We start from the raw sequence: 18164 nt of genomic DNA on the forward strand, positions 1-18164 counted from the left end.
TTAGAATAAAGCTAATAATTCTATATAGAGTTATAGAATTATGCAATTATTTTTATGATATCGGAAAAAACTTACATACGATCACATAATACATTTCTTAGTTTCTTACCATTATAAGTTTCATAATAGCTAGACCGTTACACTAAGGCAAAGTCCGGAGTAAATAAAATAACCAAAGAACGTGTATTAGAGAATAGAGATTTAAGAATACATTTTATAATTAAATATAATATAATAATATTAATTGCGATTATATATGTGGAAAATTTGTTGAACTTTTTTTTTCAATTATCTTAGAATAAAATGAACACGAAAACAAGCGAATTCCGGTCTAATGGGGTATGGATATTGGATTAATGAGGTTTTAGTGGTTCTACTGTATCATATTATATTAATATATTATTATACTCTTCGAAGGCTAAAATATAATTTTTCATACACACTTCATTATATATAACTTTGCTTTATAAAATGTATTAATATTTAATTTATATGTATATAAATAAATAAATATATATAAATATATGATTCAATCAAACAAATTAAAATGAAGAAAAAACAATTATTACACTTATCACATTTTATAGGTCAATACAATTTTTTTAATTTTGTATTGCACACTATAGTAGCATTTCGAACTACACACAATTTCTTTTGATACCTACCTACTCTTATTAATAATTAGTGTTGTCATACTATTATTACTATTTAGATAATAATTAATAGGTAGTATAAGTATTAGTAGGTATTATTACTTATTACTATTATTCATGTTTTAAGTTTCCCGACTTCCCGCTGCAGTTTATTGTTTACTGTAATCTGTAGTATATAGTAAATAGTAATATACAATGATAGTGTTAGTGTAACTATGTATAAAATCTATACGTAACCACATAGGATATATTCAATTAATCATATTATTATATTTATTATTTATATAATATCATAATATAATTTAAAATTAATAAATATTATTCTTTGTGCACAGTGTTTCACTATTTAGGTCTAAATCGTCAAATACTATTTTAAAAACAGGTCGAGTTGGTATTATTATTTTATTTTTGTTATAATTAATTTATATACATATAATCGTACTATTTGTATTGAATACACAATATTGTTAATATTAATTATTATATGATATAGTGAAACACGATTTTAGAACTTAGAAGATTGTCTAAACCATGGTTAAAGGATAAAAAAACATAACAAATGTGTATAATTTTTTTTTTCAATAGAGTCATAGACAATAGATTAAACAGTGGTGTGTGTACTGGAATGTTAAGATAGTTCTGAACACAAGTACATCAAACATTTTGAGGACCAATGTTAAAATTGAAATCCTGTGATAACCATAGATAATAAATTGATATCAAAATAGTAAACAATAATAATTTACTTGCAAACGTAATATTTTTGGAAATATGAATATTACTATTCATTTTTTCCTTTAAAATTTTAATATATAATAAAATATGTCAGTTACAATATCGTATGTTCAAGTTGAGTGAGGTAGTGTTTTATTTAAATTTTTTTTCCCCACGGAATGGATCCTGTCTTCTGAATGGATACTTTTAATTGGTAAGTGTACACTTTTTTTTTTAAATTAAAGAAAAAGTAATTTTTATTGTATAAGTATTTTATTTTTTTTTAAGGTATCTGGAGAAAACTTCAACATTACAACAAATCAAACCTGTAGGTTTATACGACCTTTCAAATTTACAGTTGAGATTTCTATGCCCGCAAGATATCAATGAAGTAATTTATTATTTACTTACATAATATATTAAATAGTTATATACATTCTAATAAACATTTATTATTGATGTGTCAAACTTAAATTTGAGTGAAAAAAAAAATAAGCCTAAAAAAATGTTTTATTGTGTATTAGTTTTCGGCTTGTGTTAATGTTTATTGAGGTATAAAGAGCTTTTTTTCTAATTGTTTCTTTTTGATAATATTAAAGATTCATTTTTATGTGTTTGGTTATTCAAATCTGTCTTAAAAATATAAGTGTAGATTTGATAAAGATATTCTACTATTAATCAAATATAATCATTTTTACGATTAATAAAATAATAAATAATTATAAATTTAGGTATATTAAATAATATGTATATATAAATTATGTTTGCTTAGAGGATTGTAAAACATTAAAATCATTCAAAATACATAGATTAAAAATCATAAATAAAATAATTATTTATGTGAAACAAAAATTGATTGATTAATTTAAATTTGACTTATTTTTAATATACCTAATAATATTCATGATATTCATGATACATTTCACATCATACATTCAAATGAGTGTATCTGCGACCTCCCTAAATCCTAATATTTTATTTAACTGTCCTGCCCTCCGGCTTAAATAACAAATTTTATTCAACACTCTTAAATCTCTTAATATTCCTCTCAATCTTTACTCAATTTTAAACACCAAATCTGAAACAGCTATTAAAATGATAATTACTTTTATACTGGAGGCTGACTTCATAGTATAGACATTATTGTATAAGATGTAATCTGTTATTAATCTTAATTTTGTATTGTTCTTTTTCTTTTATTTATTATGTTACTGTTAAGCTATCATAGTTTTAACTAGGCTTACAAAAAAAAAAAAAATTATTTTAAAAATATTTAATATACTTATGAACTACGAAAACGAAAATGAAATTGTTTAAATTTTTTTAAGCTATTTGTATGAACTTCTTTATCTATTTGTAACACTAGACCTGATGATTAAAATATTATATGTTGATTATATATCTATTAAAAAGCTAATGTTTTTGCAGGTAAACGCTTTATGTGTAGATTGTTTTCCTGTAGAGTACCCTAGATCGTGGTATGAAGACATAACATCAAATCCAAAGTTTTATTCTTTAGCTGCTATACATAAATCTACTATTGTTGGTATCATAGTAGCTGAAATCAAACTATATATAAAATTAAACCCCAAGGTAAAATTAATATTAAATATTTTTTAACTTCATTTAATACATCATTAACTTATTAATATATATATATATATGTACTATAGGAAAGAGAAGTAGTTTCGCCATCTGCAGGGAAATTTACTCAAGTTGGATATATCTTGAGTTTAGGTGTTACTAAAGCATACAGACGTAATGGCATAGCGTCATTGTTGTTAGATAATCTTGTATCACATTTGACTTCTGCAGAATCTCAAAACTGTAAGGCAATTTTTTTACATGTACTTTCCAGTAACTCGTCTGCAATTTCCTTTTATGAGAGAAAAAGTTTCAGGTAAAAATGAACAAATTTCATTAGTATAATTTCATCTGATTGTATATTTAATATACCATGTATAATATAGGTTACATTCATTCCATCCTTATTATTATATGATTAATGGAATTAACAAAGATGGGTTTGCATATGTGCTATATATAAATGGAGGACACCAACAATGGATGATCTTATATCCTTTTAAACAAAACTTTAAGTATTATATACAATATAAACATACACATACACACATATATATATATGTAATATGTATGTATTTCTGTACATAACATCTCATCTAGGGTGTATCTGATCTGTATCTATACTGGCAGATAAAACTATTTATCTAATAACTATTTTCTACCTATTCAATACAAATATATGTTAGTTACAAATTGAAACAAAAATCACTTCACACGATTCAAATTATGTTTTAAAATAAATTAATATATCTGAAAATTTTTTTTAAATTCTAATGATATGTGTGTTGAGAGGATGCATATTTATATTTATAATATTAAAATTTATTTATGACAAGATTGAAAAAAAAATTTTGAAATTATATTATTTTTATGTTTGTATGAAGTTAACATTTTTACATTTGTCAATAATAAATTTACAAATTACTTTATAGTAAAAAATTTTCGGTTCTAATAGACAAAACTTGACAACTTAATATTAGGTCACTCAAGTTTATCTCGCAGACTACAGCAACCTAAAAATCTCAAATTCATATTCATAATTTTTGTTTATACTGTTTTGTTATGATTTTATTAGTGTGCAGTAGTATCCTGTTGCATTCTACATAAAAGATTGGTAATTTTTTTCTCTAAACAGTTATCTGCTTAGAGAGAGGTTACTTTATTTGTTTTGGTCATTCTTTTCCTTACTCAAAAGGACGCCACAATTGCATTTTATTCCTGTCTTACAAACATACAACATAGTAAATTCAGTAGCGGATTTGGGGGGGGCGACATGACGATTACCCCCCCCCCCCATTGGGCTTTTTTTTACTTGAATTATATATTATATTGATTATTCATAGAATATGAAATTCATAAGTCATAAACTCATGGATGCGCAGAACGAACCGATTTTCGTCGGGCCGTGGCGTGCTCCCTCGCTAAACAGAGTGTACTATCGATCAATCTATGATACAAATTCGCCCCCTCCTTAAATGAGCTTCAGATCCGCTTGATCCTACATTGAATATTTGTATGTACTAGTACAGTGGTTGGCAACATTTTTGGGCTCGCTGACCACATTCAAAATGAGTTTGCAGGCCAAACAAAAATAAAAATATTGTCTAAAATTTAAAAAATAATAAAATGTATAAAATAAAATTTCATAATGCTAGAATTTAAAGTGGACAAAAGCCGCGCGGGCTGCCGGTTGCCAACCACTTTACTAGTAGCTATATAGTAGTTTCCTACATAATAGTTAACACTTGCTATTATTTGACATCTTTTAACATATTACAGTATTTTCCTTAATTTATATTATTACTGATGTATTGAGGTATATTTATACCACAGTTTGTGAATTGGGCGTTGTCAGATGGACAATTAACAAAGCTCGAAAAGCTGCCAGACGTTTTTGGCCAAGAATTAGGCGAATTGCTTCACAGAATACCAGTACTATTATGATTGATTGTAGCTGAGATATATTAATTAACATGAATATTCCAAATTTCATCTGCCGTTCAGTGGATATATAATGTATACATTTAACTTTTAAGGTTATTCTATCATAACAACACCGTTTGTCTTCTTCTTATTTATTAAATACTGTGGTAGTCGTAAGAATTGTATACACTAAGTTGTTTGTATTAAACAAAGTAAATATCTTAAACAAATATATTTTTTAAGTTCATTAATTAACTATCGGACAAAGAACGGAACACAATGTTTTTAGAGCTAATATATTTATTTATTTACATTTACATTATATTTACTGAATAATTTCAGAGCTTTTGCAGTTTATCATTTTTGATATAGTAATAATAATAAGAATAAGAATAAGATAAATATGTGTGCCTACAAATTTTAAATATTTTTTATTGAATTTTTTTACTATAGTACTTGTGTCAAAACTATTATATAACAACTGCTCTCAAAATTGTATAATACATTAATTGTTCTTCATTTTATATTCTAAACAATTTTAAATGGTAGGTATTATTTATCTTCCTTTTTATGTTTTAAGTTATGACAAATTTTGTTAAGTGATTTTTTATTAATTATTTTTACAACTCTTAAAAAAGTGTGTTCCTTTTTAAAAACTTCTAGTCACTTCATTTAAATGATGCCTAAGATACAATACAAATGTACCTTTTTATTAGTTCTACATTTACCGACAATCATTTTTTTTCTGTTGTTATACTTTATTAGTTTTCAAAAATGAATTATGTTTAAAATGAACTTTGATTTTTATTGACTATTAATTATTATATATTTATTTTTAGTTATTGCTTTAAATACATTCATGTATTGTTTATTTAATTATTTTTTGTTATTATTTTACTTTATAGTTTAATCTTTAAACTCTAGAGTAAATAAATTCTGTTTTGTTAGAATATTAGAACAAGTATAAAGATCTATTTATTTTTTACACCCTTATTTTATTGTTTTCCCGTTAATTATTTTTATATTGTATTCATCTAACTTATTAAAATTCCTTTATATTATTTACACTGTTTTGAATAAAATTATAATTCATTAAACATTATAATATGTTTATAAGTAATATAATATTAAAATATTTAAGTGTTAATATTGTATATTTTCTTGGAATTAATTAACAATAGAAATTATGTAATAAATATTAACATCAAATAAATCTGAAACAAACCTTTACATCTATTTCTTTAACATTTGTCTCTCTTATATTTTGACAAAATGAATTAATTAAATATTAGTGATTATATAGTACAATATCATAGTATTATAATCAGGGTACGTAAGTTCATGCATTTGCATGTATTTGTTGCCAAACAGGAAAACATGCTAATTAAGAAACAAATCTATTTCATAACAATAGTAATAATTATATAAAGTTTATTAGTTGTTTTGCATATTTTAGGTGTAAAGGCATATTTGTCATAAAGTAGATTTTTTAGCATATATTATAAAAAATATTATATTTATTTATTTAAATATTTTGGTTCTTTTTTTGTTTCTTATTTTATTAATTATGACTATTTTCAGTGTATAAAAATTAAAAAGAATAAAATACTTTTAAAATTAATTGATGTTTTATCTTTTTATTTCAAAATTTGCCTATGATTTTTTTACATAGTGCATATTTCAATAATGTTAGTGAATATGTATAAATCCATATTTTCAAATTGAGTATATTTTAATGCATATTTTGCCAATGTGTAGAGCATAAATCAGTGGCGCAACTAGAAAACAATTTCGTTTAACCCCCCCCCCCCCATCCTAATTTATGCATTTTTAGTGCATGAACTTACGAGCCATGATTATATTATAACAGTAAAGTATTAGTATTTAGTATCATAATGATATATATGGTAAGAGCTATGATTATGAAGTCTATTTAGTTATATATTTTAGTACAACTGTTGTACTCAGGATGTATGGGCCAGTAAATGATCTCTTCCAAACATAAATTTAGTGATGAATGATGAGTGATGACTGATTTTACCAATATGTCAATATTATTGCTAACTTCTCTGAATGCTATGTATTATTTTTGTTCTGTATGTATTTTGGGTAATAATCTATCATGACGCACCTCCAAGTTTCATATTGTATATTGTGGTTTGATCACAACTTACAAAATGGGAAACATTTAAATCCTTAGTAGTTAATTGACTTAACAAATATTCTTTGAATATATTAATTAGTTGAAAATAACTTTGTATGATAGATGATAACTTTACTTACTTTTATGTGCATAGAGAATTATAATTGATTTGGGCCCATTTTCAACATTTAATATGAAGGGTTATGGGGAAAAATGATAAGTCAATATTCCTAAAATGTTCAGTATTGCAGTTTTAAAGTTTCAGAACTCAAAACAACCAAAAGATCAAGTACAAATTAAATCAAAAAAAATTTATTAGATATACAATTTATTTTAGATATAATGAATAAAAAAAATTTTATTTGACAATTTGACTATTATTGTTTTTCCTCGTAGCCCTTCATATGGAATTGTTATAAGAAAATCATATCATGTAATATTAATTATGAACAATATGAATTATTCAACATAAAATAATACTCATTTTAAATATCAATGAAAAATAAATTTGAAATGAAGAGTTTTTATAGTGTAAATATAATATTTTAACATTTTTAAAATATATAAATAATCTTTTATTTTTGAATAACAACTATGACATAATATTTAGGTACCAATTTATAAAATAAATTACGAAGTAACAATTTTTTTATTTTCAACCATTATTAAATTATCAACAAATATATTTATCTAAATTAAATTAACTATGAGACATAAGAGCTAAGTGGACTATGGCAGTTTTAAGATTTACTGGTTAGTCTAAGGCTTCTGAAAGGTTACATATGAAATTACTAGAAAAAAATATTTTTTAGTGCTCCATATAGAAATATCAAATGAATCATATACCTATGTTTATAGATATATTTATATAATTAGTTCTTAAAGTTAACATGAGCACCAGTAGTTATTTTTTTTTGGCTGTATAATAAATACTTGACAAATTAAGTTAAAAACTTTTAGCCATAGAGCAATGGATACCAAGTTTATCTTAAACTTTAGGCATTGACTCCAATATATATTGTTGATGGTATGAGTAAACGACATATATTATCTCTTTCTATACAAGAGACTGTCTAGAGAAAGAGATCACCATTACCTATATTATACACAACAGATAAAAATAAAACATGTGCCAAATAGACAACCAATATAACCTTTGGACATATTACCAGTGAAACAAAAAAAAAAAACCTATAATACTAGAAAAATTATACCAGAGTAAACAGTATAATACATATTATTTATAATATTGATACATCTTTTAACCAATTTAAGATTTCTGGAGTATAATAAGTCACAATCACATCACCACCTAAATCATAAAATATAATTAAAGAGTAAGAAATCAGTTGTTTATTAAAAAAATATTTTACCGGCTCGTCGCATACTTCTTAAAATTTCAACTAAACCCTCTTTTAATTGTACTACACCAGCTTGTACTGCATAATATAACATTGCATATTCTCCAGATACCTTAAATAGAATAAAAATTAATACAATCTCTCATAGAATGAAAAAAAAATAGGATTTACCTGATAAATAAATATTGGTATATTTGGATGTTTATCTTTAACTTTTCTTACTACGTCTAAGTACATCATACCAGGTTTAACCATAGTCATATCACAAGATTCAGAGATATCTCTATCCTAAAATGATATAAAATTATTTATCAAGATATTTTGTTTAATAGATTATTTATAGCACAATTAGAATTTGAAATAAACATATTATATATTTGCAGTTTAAACATTTTTGTGAAATAAAATATTATTAAACTACAATTTATTTTTAATTTTTTCAAATGTATTACTTTAGTTTTAATAATTTACTGTGATCAACAGTTAAAGAAATAACAGTATTTAGTATAATTTGTAATTTATAATTAATGAAAAAAATGTCCTTAATAATATATAATATGTTATTAACCTAATTTATTATATTTATTACACAAGTGTACATTTAATTGAAGTCTTATGGGCTAAGGCTATTATTATCTAAAATTCAGTTGCAATTGCCACTCTACTCAGATTATTTTTAAATAGCCAAGCGTACTTGAAAAATTCCATTTCAGAGGTTACTTACCACCACTCTTTCTGCAATGCTTGAACTTCCTACAGGAATTTGATATGAAGAGCGATTACTAAAACTTGGTGCACAATTTGCAGCATCCCTGAATGGTCCATAAAATACAGAACAAAATTTTGCCGAATATGATAAAACACTAACTCGACTCAACAAATTCTCTTTCATTAAACTTTGTTTAATAGCTGTTACATGCCCATCCATCATACAAGATGGAGCCACAATATCTGCACCTAGCAATTATATATAATGGTTAAACAAAATTTCTTTCATATCATACAACAATTATGGCTATACGATTGTATGGGCTCTACTACAAATTACGGTCTACCTGCAATTACGGAACACTTGTCATACGCGCTCTACAACCCAATTTATATTTTTTTATTATTGACAAGTTGAACGTATTCTTGAGAGACATAGCACAAGTATTTTTATATTTATTTATTTTATTTTAATATTTATGATTATTAATGAAATTGTTAAAGAAATGAAATGTGAGACGACAACAAATGATGATAATATGAAATAAAAAATAATATATTACTTATTTATAAGAATTTTTGTTCGTCATTAAAACCATTTTTACATCATTCATTTATAACAAGAATATATTGTCTACGATTTAAGTATAGTTGTTGAGTGGTAATGGTAAAACACGGTAGAGTATATAGAGCGCAATCAAACGGTAAAGCACATTATGCAGTCGTAATGTTGCCAATAGAGCGCATACGACAAGATAGCAATAATTAATTATAAACAAAGTATTATTATAATACTAATTGTTACAAATAATGTTTCATGAATTATAATACTAAATAATCAGAAATCTTAGACATCAAAGAGCTATGAAAGCAAACAATAACTAATTTAAAGTAATAAAAGAATATTATTCAAAACTTTTTAAGAATATGTTAAGAGGCTTTAATTTGAATTAAAAATTATTTTTTCTATACATTTAAATAATAACATTAAACAAAACTTATTACAATATAATAACATTATTATGTACAATCAGAATATTTAGAATAATTATTATGGTTACCAGCAAGAGCATATGATAATGCTATTTCTCCTATCCTTTTTATGCTTTTTACATTGTCTATTTGTTTGTTTTCAATTATTCCACAATGTCCATCAGATGAATATGGACATAAACATACCTGAAATTACAATACATTAATAACAGCTAAAATAATATTTTAAAGTATTAGAATATCAAGTGACAAGTATAATAACTAAAATATTTTTAGTTAGGTATACCGTATACATAAAATACATTAATTTTGTCTACGGCTACACAGTAATAGGTTACGTGTACTCAACATTTTTATTTAATTTAGACATTAATAATTTAGTATTTTATAAAATATATAAAATATATTAAATTTTTTTTTTATAATTTCCATGACAAGTGTATTTCTCTAATATTTTTTATATGTTTGCATGTTACAAACAATTTCAGAATATTATTTTATTAGTGATGTAGATATATGAAAACCATATGTTTATGATTATGTTATGTTTTAAAAAAATTCTTATTTCTACTAGTATTTATGAAACCACTATTTACTATTTTATCCATAACATTTATATATTTACTTACATCACAAGCTATCACAAGATTTGGGTACCATTCCTTTAATAATGGTAAAGCTTGAATAACTGGATTTTCAAGAGAATCAGCATGTGTTCCATATTGGTCCTTTTAATTAAAAAAAAATTGTAAATATTTTTCTAAAAAAAAAAAATTTTAAAATTAATAAATTACTTTTGATAGCTTATTGATCACGCCAAAAATTAAGATAGATTTAAGGCCTAACTCAACAACTGGATCCAACAAGGCTTTGATATGATTTAATCCTTGTCGATAGATACCTGGCATTGATTTTATTTCTTCTCTTACATCTTTTTCATCTCTATTACATACATTTTTTTACAATTATCCCAAAACCATAATTAATTTAAAATGTAATGTAGGTACTTACAAAATGAAAATAGGATACATTAAATTTAAAGAGGTAATTTGAGTGTTTTGGCACTGCCATTGTCTAAGAGTGTCGTTAAAATATCCACTATGAATAACTTTATTTGTATAACTCATTTTATAAAACTATAAAATCTACACGAGTCGTCAATAGCAAAAAAATTTAACTCAAAGAGACGTAAAACTGCTATAATTCTGTAATCAAGGTACCTAGTGATAAATGACGATATTACTTTAATATTATAAATTACATACAATTTAATCAAACATTTCACTGACACCGTACGAATGTTAAACGATTACTCATTTACTCGTCATTTTGGGTGTCTTATTAGTAATTATTTATTCATTATTAAAATTAATAGCCTGGTAAGTATGAATAGTGATTAAAGAATATAATGATAGTTATAGACACTTATAGTGCTTTTCTTTTAGTCATGGTTTGTCAAAATGTCGTAACACTCGGTAACTAATAACTAGTTAGTCACTCACTTTCGTCACAGCAAATACTTATGTACTATCTAATTTCTACTATATAGTGATAGTACTGATAGTAGTGATACCCCTACCATAATCTAACGAAATGATAATAATAATAAAAAAACGGACTTATTGCCAATTAAGAAAATTAAAAATCTCACCAAACAATCTACAATTGTGAGTGATGTCATAAGATACCAACCTAATAATAAAAAATATCCGTATTATTGTATTAAAATTTAATTTTTATTCAATAAGTTCAAATTTAATTAATATTATTTAGTTAATAATTAAATATTATTTATTTATCTAAACTTTAAATAAATATTCGCAAAACTTTAGAGTTCTATAATAAGTTTCCTACGATTTTCGAAGTCCTGTAACCAAAATAAATGTTTTTTGGATAGTTTATAAATTACATAATTTTAAAAACTACATCATATAAATTTTGAAAAATTTGATTACAAATGATATAATTTGAAAATATTAATAAAAATAAACAATAACATTAGTACTAAGTATGATCCATTAACAATTTAAGAATACGCCTATAAGGGAAGTGTTGACAAGTAGACCAATACTGGCAATACTCTTTACTACCTACTGCGTAGCGAGCAGAACATCTATTATTTAGTCTATTTAACAAAACTCTATGAAATATTTTATGAAACCATAACATTCTCATTCAAAAACGTTTCTATTTAACGAAAAAAAAGTATTATTTTTTTATTAAAAATTGCATGTAGACTACATGTAGACTAGATTAAGTATGTCACTATAACGAATTTGTACAATTTGATTTCAATGTATAAGCATTGTGTACAATGTAAAATTATGCTGGTCGAAGATATGGTCTTATTTTTTGGTGAGAAATTTAACTAAACAACTAAAACAACTATTGAAATAATAAAATTATAATCTAAAAAAAAATCAAGATACACAATTATGTATTATGATTTTACGTATACGTATATATTTCATATATGAAATTAATTAGATACCAAAAGTTTCGCATGCAAGACAGCTGAAATATAAAAATAAATCCTAATTATCACAGAGTTCTATAAAAATCATATAATCTATGATCTATATTCTATATTCTATCACATTATTATAATATTTATCATCCATAGCAAACGACAATCGTCGTCATTTATAGGAGACGAATAGACGATTAAAAATTTTAATAATTTTATTGAACAATGAACAGTCGTCAAACAATAGCCTTCAGTGCATGACAAGTACTCTTATTTTTAAAAAATATTTCAATGATTCCATTCCGAAGCGTAAAGAAGACGAATGAAGAAATAAACTAGCTGTTTCTTCGGTGGTGGTGCACGTTTGAACTTTAATGTGACACAGCTTGATTTCGCCAAAAAGCGTCGAAGGATACTTACGTAGGTTAATTTTCCTATAATTTTGGGGGTAGTAATAAATTTAATTTTTATACATAAAATAAATGTTTATTGACTTCTACAAGCTGCTACCCTGATGACTTAGACCTACATTTTATTTGAATGAATTATTAATGAAGTGATCGGCAACAACGGCGGCAGGTTATTGTATATGACCCATTTTAAAACGCTAAAACGATGAAATTTTTTTTTATTTATATTTTATTATTTTAAAGTTCTAGACAATATTTTTTTTCATAGTAAATAATTTAAGAATATAAAATTTTTTTTTTATCTGGTCCACAAACTGTTTTTAGTTTGTGAATGTGGCCTGAGAGTTCAAAAAGGTTACCGGTTACCAACCATTGATCCATTGTATGAAATTACCAAGAATAAAATAAAGTCGTTAAGTACATCTTAGATCCAGGACGTAACGAAAAAAGTTTAATGATTTTACAATTATGTAGTTTATGTTCTGTCTGTCTTGTAGCAAATATATTCTATTTGGTACTTTGGGTGGTAAATAGTAAAATAAAATAAAACATTTCAGATCTCGCCATAATATCGGAAAAACAAAAAAACTAGAATTATTACGATATAATGCTGTATCCTTGTATAATTTCAACCCGGAGGACAATTGGCAGCATCAATAAGAAGCTCATCTGAATAACAAGTGTCGCAAGGCTGTGTTTGTTTAATACTATAATTTTTTGAACAGTAGAACGCAGTATATTATGAATATTTACTTAAATTGTATTTTAACTTTTATGGTTTTTTCAGATAATATATACTGTACTACGGTTTTAGGTGTTCTTTTATTTTAATTTTAATAATACATTGTCTCATTGATAAATAACCAATTTTTTCAATTTTTTTTCTTATCACATAGCTAATTCGTCTTTCTGTAGGTATGTTTAAATTTATATTTTGTATAGTTATTGTGCTGTTTAACGTTCTTAAAAGCGACTGAAGAATTTAAACGGTGGCCACCGAATAGAAAGTTAACTAAAAAAAAAAAATTTATTTTATTTTATTACATTTTTTTAAAAGTTAATTAGCTCTAATTTTGCCAATTTTGGTTCAGAATACATGTTTATAGATCAAAATTGCTTGAAAAAATTGATACCTACCTATTATTATGATTTTACATATACGTATATATTTCATATGTATGATGTACCTATTAATTCATGAATAATCTTTAATTAATAAATATAAGTTTTTTTTAATTATGAACTGAATACATTTTTATTTTTGCTATTTCTCATGTTTTTAGAGCATATTAAAGCGCTTATTTTAAAATTTTTTAGGCCATATTATAGCACATATTTAATTTAATTTTAGTGCTATAAAATCCGAGCCCTGGTAATTAGTGATAAAGTGTACCCTGTTTTCTGGGACACACAGTATAATATATTATTTTTTGCATAAATTTCACACATCAAAAATGAGTTTTTCAAGTTAAAATATTATTTTTTTTTTAATAAAATTTCTACTTAATGAATTCTTTATTATATAAAGAACTTAACTAAGTTTGTTAAATATGTTCCACGTATTCGATGACAAATTTCAATAAAAAATATTATAAGTGTTCTTTATTAATCTAATAGAAAATGTCTAATACAAGTATACTAATAAATCTATCTGTAATAAATTGAATATTGCTATATCTTGAGATTCATATCTTAGAATATAAAGATATGAATCATAATTTCAAATTTTTTTTATATAACTAAATAACTTACTAAATAGTAATGTAAATTTCCATGAGTTACTTTCAATATTGGCCTTCAGACCATAAAGTAATTATTACTCTATGCTTCAGACTAGTTAAATAAACTTCATGCTTAATAAATTATTTTTTGTACCTGTTTTTACCAATTATCATATTTTCTTCAAGTATTAAATTTAACAAACAAATTAGCAAACTCTGTTGATTTTTTCTGTATTGTCTTGTTAAGTATATAAGTTGAATGTTAATTATGCGTTAAAAAATTGTAATTCTTTTAATTCTTATTATATTATTCATTTCATTGTATTATTATCCTGATTTAATTGTTTTATTTTTTTATTTTATTATGATTGAAAAGTAGGTATGTTTTGTCTTATTGTATTGTAACAGTTCAATTTTAGTGTATATTAAATTCAATTTCGATCTATCTATCTTTTGTTAAAGGGTTCTCAATTTCTCACCCGTCTATAATAAATAAATAAATAAAATAATCACCACAATGTTTTTATACACCAGTACCATCAGTGATGAATTTCACTTCTCCTCTAGATCGATTGACTACAATATATTAAGTATTTAAGTTGATTTTTTGTAAATAAAACGTCATAATATATTTTATTGTATTGGAAAAATTATTTCTACATTAAGTTTTCAAAAAATTGTTATTTAGTATTTAAGATAACTATTTATACATATTTAATATGTTTATAAACGTTGAATAGGTTAATTCTTTGTTTGTTTGTGTTATATATTTTTTGTTCTCATAAAGCGCCACTTTTTCGATGAAACAGGTATTTCAATTTTCTGTTGGCCAAATTGTCTAAGGGTTATAGACTTTAGAATCTCATCGGTTAGGTCAGGTGCATTTATAATTAAAAAAATAAATAGTTATTTTACGGTTGATTACATAAATTATATTACTATTGATTTAGATAATTTTTTCAATGCTTAGTATGTAGTAATTATAGCTTGTATAGTTTTATGTATATGTAATAACGTCTGTGTTTCAAACTAACAAAATCATGTAAAAAAAATATTGTTCTAGTATAATAATGGCATTATAAGAACTATCCAATTGATATGGCGCAATGTATAGGCAATATGACTACATTGATGCGTAGCTGATGACCAACATTTTATTATAATAATTAATACATTAAGTATTGTAAAACGTTTTATTGACGTATTCATACGAGACAAATGTAAACTCTCCTAAAAATATAAAATTGTAAATTTCCATAAAAACATATTGTTACCCTATTAAACGCACGTTAGTTCTCCTAAGTACATTAATTTTATAAAAAAAAAAATAGAACATCGTTTAATATAAGTTACTGCCTTGCTGGTGTAAGTGTAAGTATATAACTTGATATAAATTAGTAAGTACCATTATCTTTTTGCCAAATTCATAAATCGTACATTGATACCTTATTAAATATTATTAGTTGAAGTCTTCTGTAGGTTTAAATGTGATATAATATTTCTACATTTGTACCTATAACTTATGATTTGGTGGATTAACGATTTTATTTTTATTAAAAAGTTGTTGAAACATGAGTTTGGTCGTGGTTACTACCACACTGTCTATTACTGTCTACTGACAGTAGTCATTTCCTGTGAAAATCGATGTCTGACTAAGAATTTAGCGTTTTTATTTAATTTTTTAAGATAAACTTATTTCACAATAACTACATAGGACGTACCACGTACGTATAACTAATGGTAGTTGATATAATTTTTGCTGGAAACATTGCTTTTTAAACAATATTTATATATTTTTTTTTTTTTTTTATTGATCTCTTAAAACATCGGCTGCGAGGGCCATTAGTTTACATACAGTTAATTTACAGAAAGTAATTAAGTTACATGTTATATACAATATTTACATTTAGGTTTTGTGGCTTAAATTAAATTATATAGTTGTGCTTCTTTTAGGAACCGTAGGATGTTGATGGATGATTGTGGTTCTGGACCTAGTGCTTCCCCAATTTGTGATGACATTTGGTGTTTCATTCTCAGGTTTTCATATGTTTGGCATTCAGTGACTATGTGCTTGACTGTGTAGTCCATTCCACATGTTTCACATATGGGAGGGTTTTTGTTTGACATGAGATAGTTGTGGGTGATGAATGTATGCCCTATTCATAGTCTATTTATTATAGTTTCATCTTTCCTCTTAAATCCTGGGTTATGCCATGGCTGAATGTTATTTTTTATTTGATTTAACTTGGTATTCTGTTTTGTCCATTGTTTATGCCATTGATGGTTTAGAATTTGTATGATTTGTTTTTTTTTGTCTTCGTATGTGTATGTGTTGAAAATTGGTGTGTGGTTGGAAGTGGCTGCGTTTGACGCTTCGAGATCTGCTTTTTCGTTACCTTGTATGCTGCAGTGTCCGGGTACCCATACATAGCATATGTCTATGCCCATATCTCGTGCTTCAATGGTTTTATCGTGGATTAGTTTGGATATGTCTGATGGGTGACTGGGTGAGTTGTGTTTTGGATTCCTGTGATGCTACTGAGTGAATCACTGACTATCATATAGTTGTTGGGTGTTGTTTTTGAGTTCTGAAGTATATATACCTAACATCGCTTTATAAATTGCCAATGCTTCAGCTGTATAGATTGAACATTCAGTTGGTAGTTTATATGTTATAGTTATATTTTCTACTACAATTGATATCCCGACGCTATCAGTCGTTTTGGAAGCATCGGTGAAGATGTATTTTCTATCTTGATATTTTTGTAGTATATCGTGAAACAGGTTTTTTATATATATTAAGATTTGTATTGTTTTTTTTGTATTCCGATATTTCTGTATTAGTGTTGATCTTCATTAACCATGGGGGTAGTTTTTGGATTTCTTGTTACTATCTCTCTTATATTTATTGGTAATTTTTCAGCTTCTTTGATTATGTTATCTATATATTTATTTGATGGGTTATTTTTGTTTTTTATTGTTCGAGCTGCATATAGTATACTGTCAAGCAGTGGCGTAATTGTGGGGGGGGCAAGTGGGGGCACTTGCCCCCTGACAATTTTTTGAAAGCTTAAGGTATATATTTTAACCGGTGGGGGAGGGGGTGTCAGGGTTTTGATAATAATAAATATATTACATTCATTATACATTGCCCCCCCTAGATTTTTTCCCAGTTACGCCACTGCTGTCAAGTGTTCTTCTTAAGTCGGGGGGTGGTTCGTTCGCAATGTTTCTTAAACTCACTATGGGGCTGGATTTAAAGCCTCCTATTGCTGTGTTTAGTGGTACGTCGATCATTTTTATGTGTTTTGGGTTGGCTGTCCTGAAGATTATTAAACCATATTCGGTTTTGGATCTAATTAGTGCTTTGTAAATTTTTAAAAGTGTCGAAGTTTCGCTGATGTGTGGGAGATGATTTTTATAATGTTAAGTTTTTTTGTGATTGAATTTTTTATATATTTTAGATGTGGAGTCCAGTTTAATTTAG

At 25.4% G+C, this 18164-nt stretch overlaps 2 protein-coding genes across 3 annotated transcripts; one reads left to right on the top strand and one right to left on the bottom strand.

The window, feature by feature from the left end:
- Nucleotides 1-1368: 1368 nt before the first annotated feature.
- On the top strand, nt 1369-6104 carry LOC132931918 (N-alpha-acetyltransferase 60). The gene is made up of 6 exons (XM_060998003.1): nt 1369-1581; nt 1656-1758; nt 2796-2960; nt 3041-3267; nt 3338-3442; nt 4756-6104. Exons 1-6 carry the CDS (start codon nt 1565-1567, stop codon nt 4907-4909), a joined length of 771 nt encoding a protein of 256 aa, XP_060853986.1. The 5' UTR covers nt 1369-1564; the 3' UTR covers nt 4910-6104.
- A 1543-nt stretch (nt 6105-7647) lies between these two features.
- LOC132931917 (delta-aminolevulinic acid dehydratase) lies at nt 7648-11606 on the bottom strand. 2 transcript variants are annotated; one of them, XM_060998001.1, is made up of 9 exons: nt 11345-11606; nt 11091-11284; nt 10874-11021; nt 10709-10807; nt 10148-10265; nt 9103-9335; nt 8550-8666; nt 8391-8490; nt 7648-8329 (listed from the first exon to the last, which is right to left on the bottom strand). In XM_060998001.1, the coding sequence occupies exons 2-9, from the start codon at nt 11204-11206 to the stop codon at nt 8259-8261; spliced, it is 1002 nt and encodes a 333-aa protein (XP_060853984.1). In that variant the 5' UTR covers nt 11207-11284; nt 11345-11606; the 3' UTR covers nt 7648-8258. The 2 variants fall into 2 exon arrangements, with proteins under 2 accessions (XP_060853984.1, XP_060853983.1); XM_060998000.1 differs by having other exon boundaries at nt 11091-11606.
- Between the last annotated feature and the right edge of the window lie 6558 nt (nt 11607-18164).

This window comes from Rhopalosiphum padi, chromosome 1 (genome assembly GCF_020882245.1).
Source record: "Rhopalosiphum padi isolate XX-2018 chromosome 1, ASM2088224v1, whole genome shotgun sequence".
NCBI lineage: Eukaryota > Metazoa > Arthropoda > Insecta > Hemiptera > Aphididae > Rhopalosiphum > Rhopalosiphum padi.